We start from the raw sequence: 20,756 nt of genomic DNA on the forward strand, positions 1-20,756 counted from the left end.
TAAGTTTACCCTGCAGTCTCTGCAATTGTAGTACAGTTAAGTCAATACTACAATTTAACCATAATTCAGATGCAATCGGACATCTCAATCGTAGCTCTGAGTGATGCCCATTTTCAAAACTCACTTGTACTAATAATTCAGACATTGTTTTATTTAATGGTTCTATAGTCTCACCCTGGCCTCCAGCATTAGATTGAATAGAGGTTCAGGATTCTTCGTAGACTCCTCCCTCAACTCCTGCCACGTCTCACATGGCAACGGAGGCTGCAAACTCAGCATCTAAACAACAAAAGATGCCATCAGCCAACTTCTAAAATATGGCCATTACAGTTGTGTGCATGTGTGTGCATAAACTGGCACTGATTGCAATCTAAAAACAAAACAAAACAGTAATTTCAGTCTCTGTCTTGAGCTTATAAATACAGACAGAAAATGACATGGTACCACAGTTTTTTATTGTTAATTCATGCTGACATGTTTATGCACAGCAAATTTTGATTTTTTTTAATTATGCAACCTAGTAACACCTAAAATTATAAGCAAACTGCAAAACAGAGAATTGCTTTTGCCACAAGAGTAAATAAGGTTTCAAGTAGAGAATTGGTGTGTCAGACTGACCCGCTGGTACATGTCCAGCTCCTGTTTCCTCTGCTGAAGCTGATCTCTGAGAGGATCCTGGGTGTTCTGGTCGCTGAGACAGAACTGCAGCAACTCTAAACAGTGTTGTAAAGGCCAGCGGTCCAAACCCTGCAGAACCACACGTCCACGCAGCTCCCAGTCCCTTACACGAAACAACTGCTCCACACTGCTGCTTTCTATACAAAAAGACATAGTTACCTGTTAAACTTCCTTATTTATGGTCTTGTCAAAGACTGTCTGAATTGTATTATTATAATTATTTATGGGATAACGCCTGTAAGAAATGTATTTTCAGGGGCATTTTGTACCTTCAAGGAATATTTACATAATTGTCAAATATTTCAGCTGAATTAACTGCACCAACTAATTTAAATGAATTCTCAATTTAATTTTTTTTTTTTTTTTTAAATTAAAATAAAAACAAAAGATGTTGTAAGTAATGCACATGATATCATAGCAATCAAGGTATAATCTAAGGTGTATTTTTTCCCTAATCAAAAAAAAAAAACTTTTTGGTAACACTTTACAATAAGGTTCATTAGTTATCATTAGTTAACTACATTAGTTAACATGAACTAACAATGAACTGCACTTCTACAGAATTTATTCATCTTTGTTAATGTTAATTTCAACATTTACTAACACATTATTGAAATCTTGTTAACATTAGTTCATGCACTGTAAACTAACATGAACAAACAATGAACAACTGTATTTTCATTCACTAATGTTAACAAAGATTAGTAAATACTGTAACAAATGTATTGCTCATGGTTAGTTCATGTTAGTTAATACATTAACTAATGTTTAACTAATTAATCTTATTGTAAAGTGTTACCCACTTTGTATTAGCTGCACATTTAAATTCGGCATCAAATTGAAATTCACCCCATCTATTTTCTAAATGTATATTATAGATCATATTATGAAAAATTCATCCGTGCAAATGTTTTATTTTAATACATATGCATAATATTACTTTTTTTTTGACCTCGTAGCGTTTAATCAAAATGTCATAACTGAAAACAAAAGACTCTCTGGTGACGTGTACAGGACTTCATTTAGTCCAGTTAAACCATGCCCTTGCAACCATCTGCCTCCATTTGAGTGCCACACCCACATCTCAACATCCAATCAACAACCAGTGCAGAGAACCAATTCCTCACTCTATAGATTTTCTTTTTTGATAATCCATTTACATGACAATATGGATGAAAAGATGTCCCTACTTTATTGCGACTTTAACAACACTCACCTAAAAGACGGTGAATAAAGGCAATACAGACAAAAAATATAACTTGCAATTACAGGTCATTAAAATGTCACAAAACCCAGAGTAGAATAGACTAGTCATTTTCTGCCTTGAAATTTTACATTCAGTATCTGAGGTATTTTTGTCACATTTAATTCCTGATTCTGTTGCAGGTACTGTAAATCTGAGAGGAATCTTACCTTGCAGAGCAGTGCATGCCAGTAGTTTGTCCCGGAGTGCCCCCTCCTGGCTGCACGGTTGTGCATAAAGCTCTAGGAGCTCTAAGGCTCTGTTCAGATCGCCAGCGTTTAGGGATTGCTGGAATGCTTCAGCAGCCATTGCTTGCGCTGCACTTCCCTGCAGGCCAGAAAACAGCATTCCCACCACAGGCTTCCCACAGAGATTCAGCCCAAGACCTTCTTCTGCTTCCAACGAGACCCCCAGAACTGGCTCAGCCATGGACCGCAGGTACATTCTCAGGATAGGGAAGTTTTTAAGCAGAGCTTCCCCTTCTCTTGAGATCTGGTCTCCATCCAAAACTGCCTCTTTACGCCCAGATCCGCGAAAATATGAAGGTAAGCCTGACCAGCCAGAGGAAGTTGCCCGGATCACGCCACCCCGACTGGCGCTGAGGCATGCCAGGGCGGCAACAAGGGGGGAACGGGACTTCAGAAAAGACAGTGCAGAAGGAGTGAGGAGAAAAGAAGAAGGAGGACTTGAAGATGGCGAGGGTGGAGAGGTGGAGAGGTTGGTGGATGTAGAAGATGTGTCCTCCACTGAGACCTCAGACTCAGAGCTGGGGTCAGAGATTGTGGCAAGGTCAGAGAGGTCAAGGGAAGGGGCGCACTCCTGAGCGTGCTGCTGGAAAATTGAGGCGATGCTGGCCGGGCAGAATGCCCCACTGTTGAACCCTGCGATCCTCGGTTGCCCTTGAGAAAATGTCATAGCCCTAGAATCCCAGAGAGGGAGAGTTTCACAACAGCGCTGAACTACAACCTGCTGCACACTCAAACGCAACTGCTCCTGCTGCAAGAGAGAAAGAACCCTGCAAAGAGAGAAGGATATGACTGATTATAAATATTAGTACATTTATAAAGTCCAGCACTTTCAGGAAGACAGATCCTTGATTACCTGTCAGGTGACACCTGTCTGTCAAACAGAAGGAGAGAGAGGAGCTGGGTAGGCGACTGAAGCAACAGTAAAAGAGGATTTCCCAATTTCACCTCCATGGACTGATCTGAGATCAGATCACAAATATCAGAGTCAGAGCTCTTCATACTTTATAGACATGACATTTTAATAATTCTGTTTATTAGGGCTGGGACAATACATCGATGCATCACAAATCGAGAGATGATTCTGGATCGATTCTGATATTTTCAGTATGTATCGCGATTTTCTCTCGAATCGATTCTGAGCTTAGTTTTAACAGCAGATGGTACTGCGTGCTTTAGAAACAGACGTACTCTGCTTCCTTCCAATTCCTTACACACACCACTTGAACTTTCTATAAAATAATCATAATGTTAGAAAAGTTTGAAGCGAATTACAAGGGTGTTTGCAGTGGGCTGTTTACATTAATCTCGCGTCATAAAAGCATTCTGGAGGTGCAAATACACTGTTAGACTCAGCCGAACGCACAAGCGGACTTCTGCTGTTAAAAACTAAGCTCAGAATTGATTTGCGATGCATTTGGAAAATATCAGAAGTGATCCACGAATCACGATGCATCGATAGTATTGTCCCAGCCCTACTGTTTATTGGAATCTTTGATCTTACCCTCTGACCACAAACTGCGCACCAGTACTGAAGCCAACACGTTGACGTAATCAAGGAAGTTGCGTATGTAATCTGGCCTGCCAGGGGCACTGTCAGGCTCAAACGGGCAGAGCTGGTCCAGATAGTGTAGGAGTTGTTTCATAGCAGTTCGTACCGGGTGGGAATCCAGTTCAGACTGCTTGAGACCAGCCTGTTCGGCCAGCGCTGTCAGGAGAGAGCTCCCCGTCAAAGCGTCTACTGCATGGGAACAAAAGATGCCAAAATGAATAACAAATTAAATTCAAAGGGCTCACGCCATAGAAAAAGAAGAATAAAAAAGCCCCTCCCCATTTACTGGAAATATGCTGCACAAACATCTAATTTCTGAGTCAATGAAAATCTATGAAAGAAAAAAAATTGAGGAGAAAGTGCCATAAAGTTTCAGGGAATGCTGAAACAAGCACAAAAACAATGGCTAGCTCATATTGCTAGTACCTGAGGTGTTGGTGGCAGAGGTCAGGGTTTGAAGTGTGACCTCTAAGCGCTGATTCAGGTTTAGACGGGAGGCGATACTCTCTTCTGTTAATGTTGAATGACAAGACAGCAGCACTTCCTGGGCACTACAGCCAAAGGGGCTGTAAACAGCATTCTCCTCTCCATTACAGTCTAGAGAAAGGTAAGACGTAAAAATAAAAATGTTATGTAAGGTCAAGTTAAAAATATCAATGTGAGTGGATCATTCAGACGTGTTTTACTTGTGCCTTTGCTGACGGAGGTTCTGTTAAGGACCTTGCTGATTTGTTGTAGTACTGAAGGGAAGCCTCTAATACCGTTGGCGTGAGGAACCTTTGCATCAACTCGTACACCTGCGGCAGGAAAAATAAGTCAGGGCTCACCAATAAGGATGGCCTAAATAAAGCTGACTGATGTAATCACACCTCTGGCCTCCAGAAAGCTGCTGAGTCTTCTCTCTGCAGTCTCAAGCAGCTGCCGCGACGTTTTCCACAGTTGGCACTGACAGCAGGCGAGGTCAAAGGCTGCCATAGCTGCAGGGCTCAACTCTTCCACCAGGGGTCGCACAAGGTCTGGGGAGTCTATAGAGCACTGGGAGAGCCAGTAGCTGTCCTCTAAACAGGGTATCGCCCTGCTCGGGGTACTAAGTAAACGATCAGCCACATCAGAAATGGAATAAAAAGCCACGCCTGAGGAAAGAAAGATGGCAAGGTGGTCTATAAATATCCCTAATTCACAAAAATGTCCACTTTATTCTTTTAAGGGGTTAGCCTTAAGATATAGCATTATAGAAAAATAGAAGTACGGTATGGAAGCATGGCATTTTCTCCTTAGATTTATAAATGTGTGTGTGTGTGTAATACCTGCGGCTGCTGCACTCCCAATACTCTTGAGTGTTAATCTGCTGCTACTACCCATTCTGGTCCTTCCCCCTGGAACAACACCCACTGTGACCAGACCCTCTGAAGATGAGGATGATGAAGAAAGTGACTGGCTCTCTATCTTCTGCTCCACCTGAGCCAGCTCGTTCAGTACCTCCCGGTACCGGTCCATAAAGACCAGTTCGCCTGCACACTCAGAGTTCTCCAAACCATACATTGCAATCACCTAATAAACACAAACACACGCCATTAAAGAAGCCCAAAAACTCAACAAAACTGACTAATAAGTAGGCCCACACAGAATAAGTTAGTGCAGAAAGTGCTAAAAATGTATTCTTAACAGATATTCACTTTGTCAATAAACAGTGACTACATCATCATTGGAATGACATCATCTCTCTGGTGTGTTATGTTAGGAAATGACATCATTTATCACCTGCTGGGCTTCTATGTAGTTGCCTCTGCGAATGCATGTGATGAGGAGAGACTCAGGAGGGGAGAGCATCGCAGGAACCAGCCAGCTGTGAGGTCCACCACACGGACACACTTCACTCCCACGGCACGTGGCTCCAACACACACACCACCGTCTGCTAGGCAGCATGAACAATTATCAACATTAGCATTCAGCTATGATATGGGAAGGAAACTTGTGTAGGTGTGTGTGTGTACTGACCTGAGGTGCTGGTGCTGACCTCCCCGTTTTGTCGTTCAGATGAGACGTGGCGTTCAGAGCGATGCCGGTGGTTTTTTCTCCTCCTCCGAACACCTGAATTGCTGCTGCCGCTACCCTGGCGCTTCAGAGGAAGTGCCGGACTGGGGAGTGGAGATGGGAGGTACAAGTCATCTATAAACACAAACACACACATGAGTAAATACAAAGATTTCTGTTAAAAAAAATCAGAAATCATTCTAATATGCTGATTTGGAGCTCAAGAAACATTATTATAATTATTATCAATGTTGAAAACAGTTGTGCTGCTTATTACTGTGATACATTTTTTCATGATTCTTTGATAAATAGAAAGTTCAAAAGTACACCATTTATCTTGAATATTTTTTGTAACATTATAAATGTTGTTACTGTCACTTTTGATCAAAATAAACAATTGCAGAATGAATATCAATATCCTACATAATATTGCTCACCATTCCCGTTGCCATGGTTACTAGTAACAATCTGCAGTCTCCATTGGGCCTCTGCTGTGTATTTAGACAATCTCTGTAACCGGGCACTGAACGTTTCAGTGGTAACAGAACATCCCAGACTCTCTGCCAACTCCACATCGGCTGCAAGCGCCCTGCCGTCCTCCTGCCCGACCCCACACACACCCTCCAAGCCCTCCCTCACCAGCCGTAGAATCCGCTCCATCACACTCAAATCCACCAGAAACCCCCGACACCCTGATGTCAGGTGGCCCAGTTCAGGGTTTATCTGATCAGACTCTCCATCCTGGACCTTCAATCCCTCCACCTTTCCACCATTTTCTACTTTTAAGATGCTCTCAGCCGTACTCACACCTTTGGTACTGTTTGATTTAATTCTCTCAGTGTCTGGTTGGGCTTCTGTGGCAGTGCTCGCCTGATCTGTTTGTGGGCTGAAGTCAGTGTCGGACAGGAAGAGGAGGGAGAAAATGTTCTCCAAGAGCTCCAAACGAAATAATGGCGGAACAGCTTCTAGGTACAGCTGACATTCCGAAAGGTAGTGCTGAAACAGATCAGAGCATCCTGGGAAGAGTAAGGAATAAAATGAAAACTAAGTCATCACATTTTGCTTGTCCATTTTCTTATAAAAATAAACTTGAGAAAAAAAGTTCTCATGCAAAAAGTGGTACAATGATGTATATCATGGTACTGAATAATTACCAAATTGCTGCACATTGGTATTTAGTAAATTATCGAAACCATAATAAAAACTAACATAATGCCATGGAATCTTTTTGTTAATGTTTAAAAAAATATTTATAAAATTAATAAAGTAAATATAAATAAAGCCATAAATAAAAAAAAAGACACTACCAGTCAAAGTTTGGACACACCTATTCAATCTTTCATCAAAATCAAGTCATCAAAACTATGAAATAACACAAATAAGAATATGGGAAGTAGCAAAAAAGTTAGCAAAAATTGTGATTAAATGATTTTGCTCACTAAATGTGAGAATTAAATGGAAAGATCATATTAAATCACTTTAATGTTAGTTCACTTTATTGTGTGCAAGTTTTTAAACTGGTATAGTGTATATTATCAAGAGCTTATTCAGGTTCATATAACAATGGGAATAGACATTATTTCTGTTTTCCTAGAGGAAAAAAGCAGCACGGTCACCTTCAGGTGGCTCCTCCCCCTGACCCGCCTCTGTCTGCTGCTGATGCCGAGGCTCACAGCCCAGGCAGCCGGTGTGCATGTGTGCGTTCACGCAGATGGCGTACAGGGCATACTTCATGGCACAGAAGCCTTGAAACAGAGTGATGTTTCGCTGGACAGAGCAGCTGGGTGAGTCCGCTAATGAAGGATCTCCTACAAATGAAAAAACAAAGATTTAAAAGTTCAGCAGATCTGTGTGAATTTGAATGAACCCCCTGTGACAGTGTGAGTCTTATACCTGTTCTTTGCAGCAGTTCAAGCACTTTGTGCTCCTCATACTTGGCAAGAGGTATCAGGCAGTGTAGCACATACAGGGCAGAGTGATGGTCCAGCATGTGTAAGTGACTCAGCAAGGCATCATGGGATATCCCTCTGTGTAAGTATGCATACCAATTAGCAACAAAAACATATACTCTACCATTCAAAAGTTTGGGGTCAGTAAGATTTTTTTATTCTGAAAAGAAGCATTAAATTGATCAAAAGTGACACTTAAGGCATTTATAATATTACAAAAGACTTTTATTTTAAATAAATGCTCTTTGAAAAATTCTCTGAAAAATTGTAAAATGTTTTCAACATTGATATTGCAAATGCACTCAAATCAGCATATTAGAATGATTTACTAGATAAATCATATTAGCATGATTTCTGAAAGATCATGTGACACTGAAGGCTGCTGAAAATTCAGCTTTGCCATCACAGAAATAAATAAAGATAGAAAACAGTTATTTTAAACTGTAATAATATTTCACAATATTATTGTTTTGCTGTACTTTTAATCAAATAAATTCAGCCTTGATGAGCATAAGAGACTTCTTGCAAAAACATTTAAAAAAATCTTACAGACCCCAAACTTTTAAATGGTGAACAAATAGCTATTAATCCATACATTTTATGTGAAAATGTACAAACAGTGTTTTAACTCACGGATTGTTCTGATCGCACCATTCCAGCACAGCAAGTTGAGAGGACAGAGTGCAGGCCAACTCACTCAATACTGAATCAGTGGTCTGGGGCTACAAGAAAGAAAGGCTTATTCATTTATTTGCATACACATTTACATACACTAAAGTGTAATTCACATATGGCACATAAATAAACAGACAGAGTTTGCAAAAACAAATTGTATCATCTGCAGGCTTTGAAATGGAGACAAACTAATTAACGCTCACACTCATGAGTCACTCATGAGTCACACCTCAGCTGGAGGGGATTTTTGAAGTATATGTTCTTGTAAAGTTAGGGTTATTATATAAAACCTTTCAGAAATTGAAAGTCATTAAATGAGGTTATTTTATAAAAAAAGAAACTGACAAAATCTAGCTGAAATTGCCATTTTCAGGCTCTCTGTCCAAGTCAGTGTTTTTATTTACAACGTTGTGTTACTAAGATACTGGGTTGCTACAATGAGTGTTTTTTAGTGTTTACTGTGTAGCTGGTCACAGGCCAACATTTCTGTGCAACTATGTGAATGAGTTGTTTGCCACACCAGCCTATTATTGTTCTATCAACTCATACATATTAATAAAACATCCCAAATAAGTAGGTTGTTCTTGGCCAGAATGAGCAGCAGAGTGGACCAGACTTAGTCAGATAGTCAGATATCTGTCTACTAACCTGTTGGTGATGCAGGACTCTAAGAAGGGACTTGGCAGAATCCAGGCTTTGACAATGCATCCAGCCCAGCAACAACAAGAGTCGGGACAAAGGCTGAAACTCAGTCTGCAATAGTGTTTCTAGTTTGGAGAATTCCTCCCTCTTTATGAGATCTAAACCAGTAAGCTGCAAACAACAGAGGAATGATCACTGCAATTATAAGACTAAAGGAAACTTTGTGTTGATTTCATCTATACACTTTTATACGTGTTTTTTAAAGGAATGAAACTTGATTAAGTTAGTCTCACTGACTAACTATAAGAGGTGATAGTGCAGAAAAAGAATGACAAATTACATTTTAATGATGCAGATACTGTTTGCCTGATTGTGTACACCTACCAAGACCTGCTCAAGAAAGTGCTTTCCACTGCTCAAACACTCAAAGTAAATGGCTTTCCACACCAAACGCTTGTTGTCATGACAGCACAGGCCAAGCATGACCCTTTCCAGATCAGGCAAGTCAACTGGATGGGAATAGAATTTCAGACATGCATCAAAAATACAAACAATGATGTCTGCTCAAAAAACAATATCACATGCAAATGGTGTGACAACTGAGAACATTTTGGGAGGGACTTGTAACCACATGAGCAGAAGTGTGAAAAGTAAAGGCAGTGGTACACACTTCCTTAAAACATAACACACACACACACTGAAACCAATACCAGTATTTTTGATTGTTCAGATTTGCCTTTTTATACTTCAAATAATATTTGAGCTAGTTTTTGGTTCCAGATACAATGCTGTTCAAAAGTGTGGGGTCAGTAAGTTTTTTTTTTTTTTTTAAAGAAATTAATACTAAAGTTAATACTTCGATCAAAAGAGACAGTTAAGACATTTATTTCAAATAAATGCTGTTCTTTTGAGCTTTCTATTTATCAAAGAATCCTGAAAAAAGTATCACAAAAAAATATTAAAGGGTTGGTTCACCCAAAAATGAAAATAATGTCATTTATTACTCCCCCTCATGTCGTTCTACACCCGTAAGACCTTCATTCATCTTCGGAACACAAATTAAGATATTTTTGATGAAATCCGATGGCTCAGTGAGGCCTCCATTGACAGCAATAGTGACGGCCGATTTCAAAACACTGCTTTGAAGCTTTACAAATCTTTTGTTTCGAATCAGCTGTTCAGAGCGCCAAAGTCACGTGATTTCAGCAGTTTGGCAGTTTGATATGAGATCCGAATCACTGATTCAAAACAAAAGATTCGTAAAGCTTCGAAGCAGTGTTTTGAAATCGGCCATCACTAGATATTGTTTAAAAGTCGTTATTTTGTTTTTTTGGCACACAAAAAGTATTCTCATCGCTTTATAATATTAAGGTTAAACCACTGTACTCACATGAACTGTTTTAAATATGTTTTGAGTACCTTTCTGGATCTTGAGAGGTTCGGTGACATTGCTGGCAATGGAGGCCTCACTGAGCCATCGGATTTCATCAAAAATATCTTAATTTGTGTTCCAAAGATGAACAAAGGTCTTACGGGTGTAGAACGACATGAGGGTGAGTAATTAATGACAGAATTTTCATTTTTGGGTGAACTAATCCTTTAGGCAGCAAATGTTTTTCAACATTGATTATAGTAAGATTTTTTTTTCCATTAGCAGCAAATCAGCATTTTAGAATTATTTCTGAAGAATCATGTGACACTGAAGACTGGAGTAATGATGCTGAAAATTCAGCTTTGCCATCACATAAATTACATTTTAAAATATATCAAAACCGAAAACAGTTATTTTAAATTGCAATAATCATTTTTAATAATATTACTGTTTTTACAGTATTTTTGATCACAAAAGAGCAGTTTTTAAACATTTAAAAAATGTTACCAACCCCAAACTTTTGAACAGTAGTGTAGATTTACTGTTATTCTGTCAATATGTATCTGTAAATATATATATGTTGTTCTACAATTTAAAAGCTCACAATTTTCTTTTTGTGAAATATTTAGTTTAAAAAGTGTGCTTTCACTATATTTGTTTAAAAGAAATGACCTGGTTTTATATTTTGTTATGTAATCCAACAACATTCATGCATTTCACATGTGGCGTAGGTTTCCAAATGCTTTTTGGGGCCACTTTAGGCATTCAACACATTAATCATTAACAAAACAGACAAATCTATTACTAGTGGTACAGTGTCAGGATTTGGCTACACGATTCATAGGGGGGAAAAAATGACATTATTATGGAAACAAAATGTGTTTCTTTACCTGGTTGTTCATATGACTACAGTAAACTTATCAGACTCACCCTGTGTGTGTGGAGCCTCTTCCAGCAGCTTCTCTTTGAGCAGTCTGAGTGCAGTAGAGCTGTATGCAGTCAACAGAGCTTGGCTCTGTGGCCTCAGTAGACATCCCAGAATCCTCTCCTCCGTCATAAGCCCTTCTCTAGCCGACCACAATCCCTTCCACAGGGTCTCTAGCTCAGCACCTGACCTCTCTGGCCCCCATGGTGCTAAGGCCAGCACTGCACACACCTGCTCCACCCATTCCTCGTTCCTCTCTTCCACAGGCACATTCACTCTCGTGGTGAGGTGCTGGATGAAGACGTCCTGTAAGGCATGGTCTCTGGAGTGGTCCGCGTGCTGAAGGAAGCTGATGAGAGAGTGGCAGAGCCGCGGCTGCTGGCGGGTTAAAAGAGAACGGAGGCAGGATAGAACAGCAGCACTCAGTGGAGGAGTAGAATCACCTGGAATCTTTCCCTTTACTTCCTCAGAGTACAGGAAGGCTTCATGCAGCTCCTATGGAAGATATAGAAGTGGATAAACAAAATGCACTGTTTTGGAAGTTAAAGATGGCATGAAATGAAAATTGTGATTGTCTTTTCTTCCCTATTGTGATGTATAACTGAGTGAAACGGCTTTTTTTCCCCCTTTGTAATCCGCTGTAACAGTATGAAAAAGATAACATATACTGCGCATTTGTGGTCTGCGATATATATCCCATGAATAAATCACTGGAATGCACTAAGAAGCTCTTGTTTTTCTCCCCAAATCCTCACATATCTTTCCAGGTTTGTTTTCACATGGATGACTTAAAATGCAATTGTCTCCCCTTTTCACTTCTAATCCCTATAAACAGCGTGGAATGTATAATACTGGAATGTTTCTAAATGCAGGTAAATACAATATTTATTGTCTCTCACCATGACGGAAATCACTTTGAATTATCACTCAATGTTCCAGTTAATTAACATTTTTCATTATGGCAACGTATGTTACATTATACAGACATATTACTACAGTAATATTTAACGTGTCCGTGATATTGCTGTGGAAATAATCAAGCATTTTCATCTCATTGTACCAAATTTTTGAAAATGCTTATTATTGCGTTTATAGAGCAAACTTTTCGCTGATTGTTTAGTTTAACGGATGTTACTCCCATAATTTGTGCAAAGCTTCATGGGGCATGGAATGGATAACCTTATTGGCCAGCCCTTGCGCCGGCGCACACGTCATTAGAGAGGAGATGTTGTGAGGTACGGGCTCGTTAATGTTTTTGCTTAAATATTATGAGGGCATTTTTACACAAAAAATTATATGCACAGATAAATAATTTATAAAAAAAAAAAAAAAAAACACTGCAACATTTTATAAACAAACAACTGTTACTTATGGAATTCAGTTAGCTAAATGAAGCGTAGATGATTGATTGCTAAACCAATGACACAAAACTCTAATAATCACAAAAACACAAGTACTATAATGGACTTTTTTTCAACTGGTATGCCATTTTGGATTTTTTTTTTTTTTTTAATAACCTTATTGCAGTGCATTCTGGGATTTCCATCTCCACAAAGGATACATGCAATTTTGCCTTAAGGTACAGTCACATTTGTCATTGTTTTTTTTTTTATTGTTTTTTTATGATTTGTACTTTATTGATGATCTTATTTGCAGACAAATGTGATATAAACAATCAAGTACTTGACATATAAACAATCCACAAAAACAACAGTATAAATAGTAAATACAACAGTATAAAGTGAAAAGACAGAAAGAAGGAAAAAAAAAAAAAGGCAGGGGTATTGCCAGCACCACAAAGTTCCACGATAAGCTAAATCATATTCACCATGATAACATTTGTCATTGTTTAATTTAATAGGATTTCGCACAACCTGGAATTTCGCTTGAGTGGGATTTTGTAACAGGTTTAAGTTGGACATGCAGATTTGCAGCACTGACCAATAGAAAGCTTCTTGGTTTGAAAGCGACTTCTCTGTGAGCTGTGCTTCATACATCACTACACTATTTCAAGAAATTTTGCCAAAATACGACCTTTAGAATTTTTGACAAAAATAAGCATTTTTTTTTTTTATTGTTGTTTCATTTGAATTTGGCTTTGGTGAATTTTGCAATGCAAATGAGATTAGTAGATTGTTGCTTCATAAAAAAAAAATAATAAAAAAAAAATAATAATTGTTTTCCATATTTTCTTTTTGGCATCAAATTAAATCTCAAAGTGTTTTATCTCAAAGTTGGTAGATTTGGGTCAAAGATTATCACTCTGGAAACATGAAAAATGCATTCAATATTTGTTAAAATGGAAAAAGGAGAGCAAAAAGAAAGCAGTATAACATGTCTTGCTCAATCGTGCACACGTGCAAAATAGCAACTGATAGTGTAGAACCTTATCAGAGTTCAAAGCAAAGGAAATAATCTGTGCTTTGTCAACATAAAGCCATAAAGTTGTGACAGGGTCAGGGTTATCTACATGCATGTGAAGGCAACATACAGTAGTTGGAGTTAGTCTTACCTTAAGTACAGACTGTGGGACGTCTTCAAGTTCCTCTAAGAGCAACAAGAACTCCAGTTCCCTCTTCACAGACCCGCTCACCTACACAGAGGGTAACCATAGTCTGCATTAGGAAAAGGAAGTACTGATAATAGCGATAAGTGCAATCTGCTTGAAGCACCAAAGAGAAATTATATGCAACAGAAAACACACCTTTATTTTAGTACGTTTCTCCAGGACTTGAAGCCAATACCAAGCCAATCTGTGAGGGCTGCCCACTGTTTCCCACCTGTGTATAAACAGAAGAATAACATATGTCTCTCTTAAAATCTCTTAGCTTCTTAAACTCTCTCGATAATGAAATGTTGAGTACCACATCTATACATTTACCGATGCAACCTCAGTTTCCGCCAAAACACCATAGATACTATAACTAGCGTAAGCAACGTCCACAGAAAGAGGAACATTTATTTGTTTATGTGGTTTATTATGACTTGAACAAGCATTCCTGCTCATTTCTGTCAGGGTTTCACTCACATGAGCGGATATGGGTGAGTAACGATGGCTTTAACGATGTCCTGCGGGATTTGGGGATCATCTCCGCGCTCATCGCCGAGCTGACACACGCAGGCTGCCGCGAGCTCCCACTCTCCGCGCTGCAAACACCGCGTGAAGAAACCGAAGAGCTCCCGCCTGGAGGTCTCTTCTTCACGGCCAAACGGATGCATGATAGACAGTCCGCTTAGTTTAATTAAGCAGTCTGTTGAGGTCCACGGAAAGATTACTGGCCTCGATGTGTGTTATTAAGTGTTCCACATCTAAGATGGATGAGAAATGAAAGAAAAAAAATTATGACCAGTTTTGTAACCATCTCATAAATGAGATAAAATTAAAAGCACTTTTTTGATAAGACTCCACAGTTATTTAAATATGTTAAATATGTATACATGTATTCGATAACTTATAATAAATAAAAATAATTCCAAAATCCAAGATTCATGTGAGGAGAGCAGAACAGGTTTGTAAGATTAAAAACTTTAAAAGTTACAGAAGACATGTCAGCATTTAGGCTCTTAACGACTTCCATAACGTGTTTACATAACCATCAGTGTGATTCAAACTTTCTTTTATGCATCATCTCTAAAAAGTGAAATACCGACAACAAAACAACAGACACTGCCCACCTAATATAGTTTAGGAAAGGGAGAGGGAATCGACTACACTATCAAGAATCTGTACATGGCTTTACGCTAGTGTACAAAAAAAAGTTATTAATTAAATTAGCACTTACGATTTGGGTTTGTCCTTTTTATCTCACACTAGAGATCAGCGCGTTCGAACGCGCTTCCCATCAGCTGTATGTGGCCATGAGCGAGCAGAGTCATGTGACTCAATCAGCTGATCCAGGAGCTGTCAGTTCAAGGGTCAAAATAATAGAAATGACATAAGAGGTAGAATGGCAATTGCTATGAAATTGTGTGGACTGGACTTCTAATTAAAATAATAATTCTCCGTTTTGGTGACATTACAATTCAACTTCTAGTTTATTAGTGTCATTATTCAGATGTAACTCTTCCTTTCCTGTCTATTGCTGATAGTCACCTGATACTTTTCTAAGCGCTGGAAGGATGGGCCAATCACAGTCGTTTGTGATAAGGAATTTTAAAAGCCATTTTATAGATATTCCTGTAGATGATTTCCACTTAAATTTCAGGTACAAAAGAGATTTAAATTATTACACTTTATATTCTGTACAAATGATTTGACAAAAAGATTTGAATGCGACTCAAAGTAGGGTTCACTTTTCTGATCCGCTATAGCGCCATCTGGCGGAAGACACCTTTATTGAAATATTTGACTCCCAGTGGTCCAAATGAAGTCATCTCTCACTTTCTATTTTTGTTTATTTTCTGGTGTATAGTGACTTAAATCTTATGGGTTTATTGTGAAAATATTTTTGATAGTGACGCGTCTAAACGCAGATGTAAAGTCATTCTGTAATGATTTAAAAAAAAATTGGTTTATGAAATCGGTGTCATGAACGTCTGAACAGTCATGTCACGTGGTGTTACATGGTGACGACTTAGTCAACTCAAATATCTTAATATGTTAATATGTATGCCACAATTTTTCATATTTGGCAAGAAAAAAGATTAAATTATTTTAATTCGAAAGTGTACTAAGAGACAGAATTAAACATGCTTGTGTAAGACAACCTTGAGACTGACGCAGGGAAATTTGATCAGTAATTTGGAGCTTTATAAACCCTGGAAACTCTCTCTGGGTGGTAAAAACATATGCAGAAACATGGTGCTGGACTGGTTAGATGGGAATGTGAAACAATACACCTGATGGGACTTGGGAGCTAATTATGTCTCTTGAGTGTGTTGTCCATGTTTGTGATTCACATTATATAAGCTTATTCCCAAGTGAATTAGTGTTTATCTTGATATAATTTACTCCTTTAATGTGTGAGCTTAAGCATTGTAATTATTCAAATGCAGAATTCAAATAAAACTTAAGTTACCCAGTTTTACATATGTTCATTTGTAGGCTACTTCTGGAATTACGTGACTTGGACTCAGATTTATTTTGGCCCATGGCGACTTGTTCTCAGAACAGTAGACTTTATTCACTCATTTATTTTGAAATTTCCTGAAGTCACTACTGTATTTTTGTCATCATCACTCCCTGCCTCTGATGGTTTCTATGGAAACGCGGAGGCGCGAGGCGCGGTTCTCAGATTCAACTCCGGTCTCGCGCTCTGCCATGATCAATTCCGTGCATGACAGCTATTGTCCTCGCGCTTGAAACGTAACACCTGCACGAATAAACTAAAGCCATTGCGACAGAAGAAAGCATGACAGATAAGGAGAACATCCGAAACGTAAGTATGATGGACGGTTATTTTATAGCTTATCAGCCACTGAGATTATAGATTTTGTTGTAACAGTGACGTACGCACTGGGCTTATTTATTTGACTCTACACTGATTAATATGAATATAAATGACTTACATGGATAGGCTAAATGATGCGACTCGGTAATCTGCATAAATAAACTGTAAACTGAGAAAAGGTTGAAGAATGGTCTGAGGACCCTTTCTTTTCCTTCTTGTCTCGCAGCACTGGGTTTAAGAAATCGTGATGATTTTAAAACAGTAGGCTATACATTAATAAATACTTATTTGAATTTTGCCTGGCCTGCATAGCATGAGATGTTTGAATGACTGTAAAACACTATTCCTGCAGGAGGAGGACTATGTTGGGGAGATCAAAGGGGGTCTCCGGCCGACCATGAGGCTGATAGTGATGGGTATTGTTCACAAGCAGCCCAAAAGGTTCGTATCAGACACACCTGTCTGTGTTTCGCGTTCATTTGTCCACTGTCACATCGCGCATCCTAAATGACTCGGTTCATTGAGAACGAGACGCGCCTTCGGTGCGGCGAAACAATGAGCCAGTTGTATCGGGGATTCAACCGTTTTTACGTCTCCAGCTCACACAGAACCAGAAGAAAACATGGGTGCCAACCGAGAATACACAGTGTTTTGTAGTGCATTGTAGTGAGCTATGTTGCATTTTATGTCATATATAGTATAGTATTTATAAAACATATCTAACATTTTAAATAAAATCTAAACAAATGTCATGGTTTGAGCAGGGAAATCTGGCAGAAATGAACATTTTCTCCACAGATTAAGGTAATTTATACTTTTTTACTTCTAAAAAGCATACTTATATGTAAAGTTACTTTGAAAATTAATGCATTACAATATTGTGTTACTCCCTTGAAAAGTAACTAATTGCGTCACTTAGTTACTTTATAATAAAAGTAATGCCTTACGTTACTTGTGCATTACTTTTTCCTCACTTGGGCTGGGCTTGTCTGTTTTTTGTTTTGTTTTTAATAACAAAAAAAAAAAAGATTTTGGGGCAATCGTAAAAACCCTTTCACACCGAAATCCAGCATTAGCGTCAGTTCTGGCAGGTCACGTCAGTCATCAGCTGACTCCCAGGTAACTCCCGTCTACCTATAGGAATACGACGCCTATCACATCATCTATATATAAGCTCCTCAGTATTATCAGCAGCTATTGCATTTCTCAGGAACTAATTACCCTCCTCCATCCCCAGCTCCTCCTCTATTCAGTCAGGATTGGCCTTATGATTCCCCTGAATCAAACTATTTCTTGAAATATGTGTACATGATAAATTATTGACATTAATTATATCTGCATATATTCGTTCTGTTCCGTTACCCTAGGGGGATTATTGCTGCTCTCCCTGCTCTTATCCATGCTAGGCTGCACGGATGCGCAGGGAGTTCTTGCCCAGAACAGAACCATACCACCAATACAAACTCTATGCAATTATCAATCATATTTGACTACAGTGGTCCTGACAGAAGTTGAAATAATATGCCTCAGGCTGAAGAAAATGCAAATTCACGCCTGTACAGTGTCAAATAAACCTTTCAGCTGTGCGGCCATTCTGGATAATGGAAGAATAGGACACAGGAGAAAAACTTTAATACTTACTTCATCAGTAAAAACAAAAAAAAATCTAAAGTCATTTTTGCTTATGGTTTAACTGAATCATCGAAGGTCAGCACCAAGTACATTGGTCAATAAAGTGAGATTAAATGCATAAAAATATTTGTTTAACTTTATTGGTGGTTTGCATAGTATTCTGATTTTGCATTTGACTGATTTTATTCATTTTGAGGAATATTGAATCTTTTTTGTGCAAGTGAGATTAGTAAATGCATGCTCACATTTAGTCTAGAACTATGATAACCATCATGTTTGCACACAATGACTCTACACTTACGATTTTTCTCCACATTGGGATGAGAGCTGCAGTCAATAAATGGAAAGTAACTTACTTGAAAAAGTAATCTGATTATGTAACTCAAGTTACTTGTAATGCGTTATATGCGTTTATATGTATTGTCTTTTAAAATATGTATATGGTAAGGAACGTTGCAATTAACAGGTTTTTACTGTATAACTTTTTTTTTTTTTCATTTTTAATTAAAATTACTAACTTTTACAGTACAGTGCAAATACATGTGGTTTTCCAGCTGTTGTTGTCCACTTCTGTTTTGTCAGCGTGGGAAAAGATCAATTCCCATGAAGGCTTAGCCAGCCAGATCTAGAAAACAAAAAAAAACAAAAAACAGATTGGATAATTCTGGCCATATTTGGCAAGGGTTATCCAGAGACTAACGGTTCATAATGTGATTTGATATAGAGCGTCATAGATCAAAAGTGCAGGACGTAAAATTCCATGCAGTTGACTCAGTCTGTTAAAATGAGCCGATGCAAGAGCCGATGTTAAAAATGCCTAAATCTTTTTTTCTGTCTGACTCTTTAGTATGGTAGTGTTAGTGTCATGCCAGTCTAAAGGAGAGGGGGATGAGGAAATCGAGGGTGATGTGGGTCTGGAGTTGAAGGTGAACTTTCCAGAAAAGGCTGTGCTTCGTAACGCTCGTCTGTCAGGACAGTGGGGCGCTTCAGAGACTGCCCTGTCTTTCTTCCCCTTTGCTCCAGGAGAGCCTTTTAAGGTAGAGAGTGTGTGTTTGGAGGGTGTGATCACATCTGATAAAGCTAAAATCTTTGGTAATGTCACACCTTTCTGTCACAATAATGTTGTTTCCTTCTTTATCTCTCTCAGATGGAGATTGTGTGCGAGCACCAGCAGTTCCGTATTCTGGTGGATGGGCAGCCGTTGTGTGGTTTTGCTCACAGATTGACTCAGCTAGCGTCTCTCACTGCTCTTAGAGTTCATGGAGACCTACAGCTCACCAAAGTGGCTTGAGAAAGAGAGGAATTGACTATTCATTGAAGCAACAAAACTAAGGTTTTAGAATCCTGAGCGTACTGTACACTAATTGCCTGTTTTTTAACAGTTTCTCCAGTGATTTTTATTTGCAGTGGCAAACGAGCCTGTTCATTTTAAAATGATTTTGTGTGTGTTTGGACACATTTGTAGAAGAAAATCTCTGAAGGAGCTGTGTTACCCGATGTGCAACCAGCTTTAACCTACAAAACAGTGGAGTTCCAATCAAGGTTTTTTTAAATTAAGAACGATTTGCCATTAACTAGCTCAGACAGAAGATAGTTTTTAAAATACATAATGTACTACCTAACTTTTTTGTTTGCTTTGTGTTTAGATATGATTAGTTTATTTGGCTCTTTGATACAGAAGCAAAAGTGCCTTCATTTGTTCCATTAGATGCACTTATACAGTAGAGGTCTTTAGGTGTGCTGTAGCAGTAATTGTTGATGTTCAAATTCATTTGTATTTACATTTACACATTTGGCAGATGCTAAATTATACATTTGATCAGTTCATGCCTTCCGTGGGAATTGAACACAGGATGTTAGCATTGCTAACGGCATGCCCGACTGGGGTACAGGAATGTATCAACAACAACATGTTTTTGTTTGCCTGTCTGAAAAATTGGTCATTTCAACAGAATAACTCAGAATCGTAAGAGAATAATTTTTTGTTAATCTTTTGTTCATGTGAATGTACCGCATAACAGTTTAGATGGCATTGGGAACCTAAGCATTCATAACTGACACCCGAATGTTCACTTTAAAATGCTGCAGTTGAATTGATTTGAGGAAAGAGGACTCAAAGTCCATCTGAAGTCTGTACTTGGTGCTGTTAATCTACTCACTTAATGCTGCAAATGAAGCATGTATTAAATAACTTTAATGATTAGGTTCAGGTTTACTTGAATATCTGTTAACAATAATTGCAATATGTACTGTAAACAGTAAACGTTTCTTAAAGAACTTTTAAGAAGATCTGATTATTGGAGTTATTTTGTGTGTGTGTTCTTGTATATATGGTTTATGAGGACACAAATGTGCATAATGACATGGGTATTACAATGTAAACATGGTTTAAAAAAACATACTAAACTATTTTTTGTT

The 20,756-nt window shown here is 38.5% G+C and overlaps 2 protein-coding genes and 1 long non-coding RNA gene across 8 annotated transcripts in view; 2 read left to right on the plus strand and 1 right to left on the minus strand.

Annotated features, from left to right (window-relative positions):
- zfyve26 (zinc finger, FYVE domain containing 26) overlaps positions 1–15,210 on the minus strand; it is a 28,818-nt gene extending 13,608 nt beyond the window's left edge. For 2 of the 6 annotated variants that reach the window (XM_051916251.1, XM_051916248.1), the window contains exons 1-22: positions 15,099–15,210; positions 14,345–14,625; positions 14,021–14,096; positions 13,829–13,909; positions 11,322–11,811; positions 9,404–9,528; positions 9,026–9,190; positions 8,336–8,424; positions 7,647–7,780; positions 7,370–7,561; positions 6,191–6,769; positions 5,718–5,888; positions 5,480–5,631; positions 5,026–5,269; positions 4,588–4,851; positions 4,405–4,515; positions 4,145–4,315; positions 3,671–3,907; positions 3,023–3,128; positions 2,092–2,936; positions 619–815; positions 175–279 (exon numbers count right to left, since the gene is read on the minus strand). In XM_051916251.1, the coding sequence (XP_051772211.1) occupies positions 175–279; positions 619–815; positions 2,092–2,936; positions 3,023–3,128; positions 3,671–3,907; positions 4,145–4,315; positions 4,405–4,515; positions 4,588–4,851; positions 5,026–5,269; positions 5,480–5,631; positions 5,718–5,888; positions 6,191–6,769; positions 7,370–7,561; positions 7,647–7,780; positions 8,336–8,424; positions 9,026–9,190; positions 9,404–9,528; positions 11,322–11,811; positions 13,829–13,909; positions 14,021–14,096; positions 14,345–14,535 (4,725 nt within the window). In that variant the 5' untranslated portion in view covers positions 14,536–14,625; positions 15,099–15,210. Of the gene's footprint in view, positions 1–174; positions 280–618; positions 816–2,091; positions 2,937–3,022; positions 3,129–3,670; positions 3,908–4,144; positions 4,316–4,404; positions 4,516–4,587; positions 4,852–5,025; positions 5,270–5,479; positions 5,635–5,717; positions 5,889–6,190; positions 6,770–7,369; positions 7,562–7,646; positions 7,781–8,335; positions 8,425–9,025; positions 9,191–9,403; positions 9,529–11,321; positions 11,812–13,828; positions 13,910–14,020; positions 14,097–14,344; positions 14,626–15,098 lie in introns of all 6 variants that reach the window. The other 4 variants (XM_051916247.1, XM_051916246.1, XM_051916250.1 and 1 more) reach the window with 3 other exon arrangements.
- Positions 9,551–12,043, plus strand: LOC127524600 (uncharacterized). Its single transcript, XR_007933105.1, has 2 exons — positions 9,551–9,824; positions 11,583–12,043. It is a non-coding gene; the product is annotated as an uncharacterized LOC127524600 (long non-coding RNA).
- Positions 15,211–16,526: 1,316 nt separating the features above from the next.
- Positions 16,527–20,616, plus strand: si:ch211-10a23.2 (Galectin-related protein A-like). The gene is made up of 4 exons (XM_051917142.1): positions 16,527–16,694; positions 17,059–17,147; positions 19,186–19,375; positions 19,486–20,616. The coding sequence occupies exons 1-4, from the start codon at positions 16,668–16,670 to the stop codon at positions 19,627–19,629; spliced, it is 450 nt and encodes a 149-aa protein (XP_051773102.1). The 5' UTR covers positions 16,527–16,667; the 3' UTR covers positions 19,630–20,616.
- Positions 20,617–20,756: the final 140 nt, after the last annotated feature.

This window comes from Ctenopharyngodon idella, chromosome 13 (genome assembly GCF_019924925.1).
Source record: "Ctenopharyngodon idella isolate HZGC_01 chromosome 13, HZGC01, whole genome shotgun sequence".
In the NCBI taxonomy this organism is placed as follows: domain Eukaryota; kingdom Metazoa; phylum Chordata; class Actinopteri; order Cypriniformes; family Xenocyprididae; genus Ctenopharyngodon; species Ctenopharyngodon idella.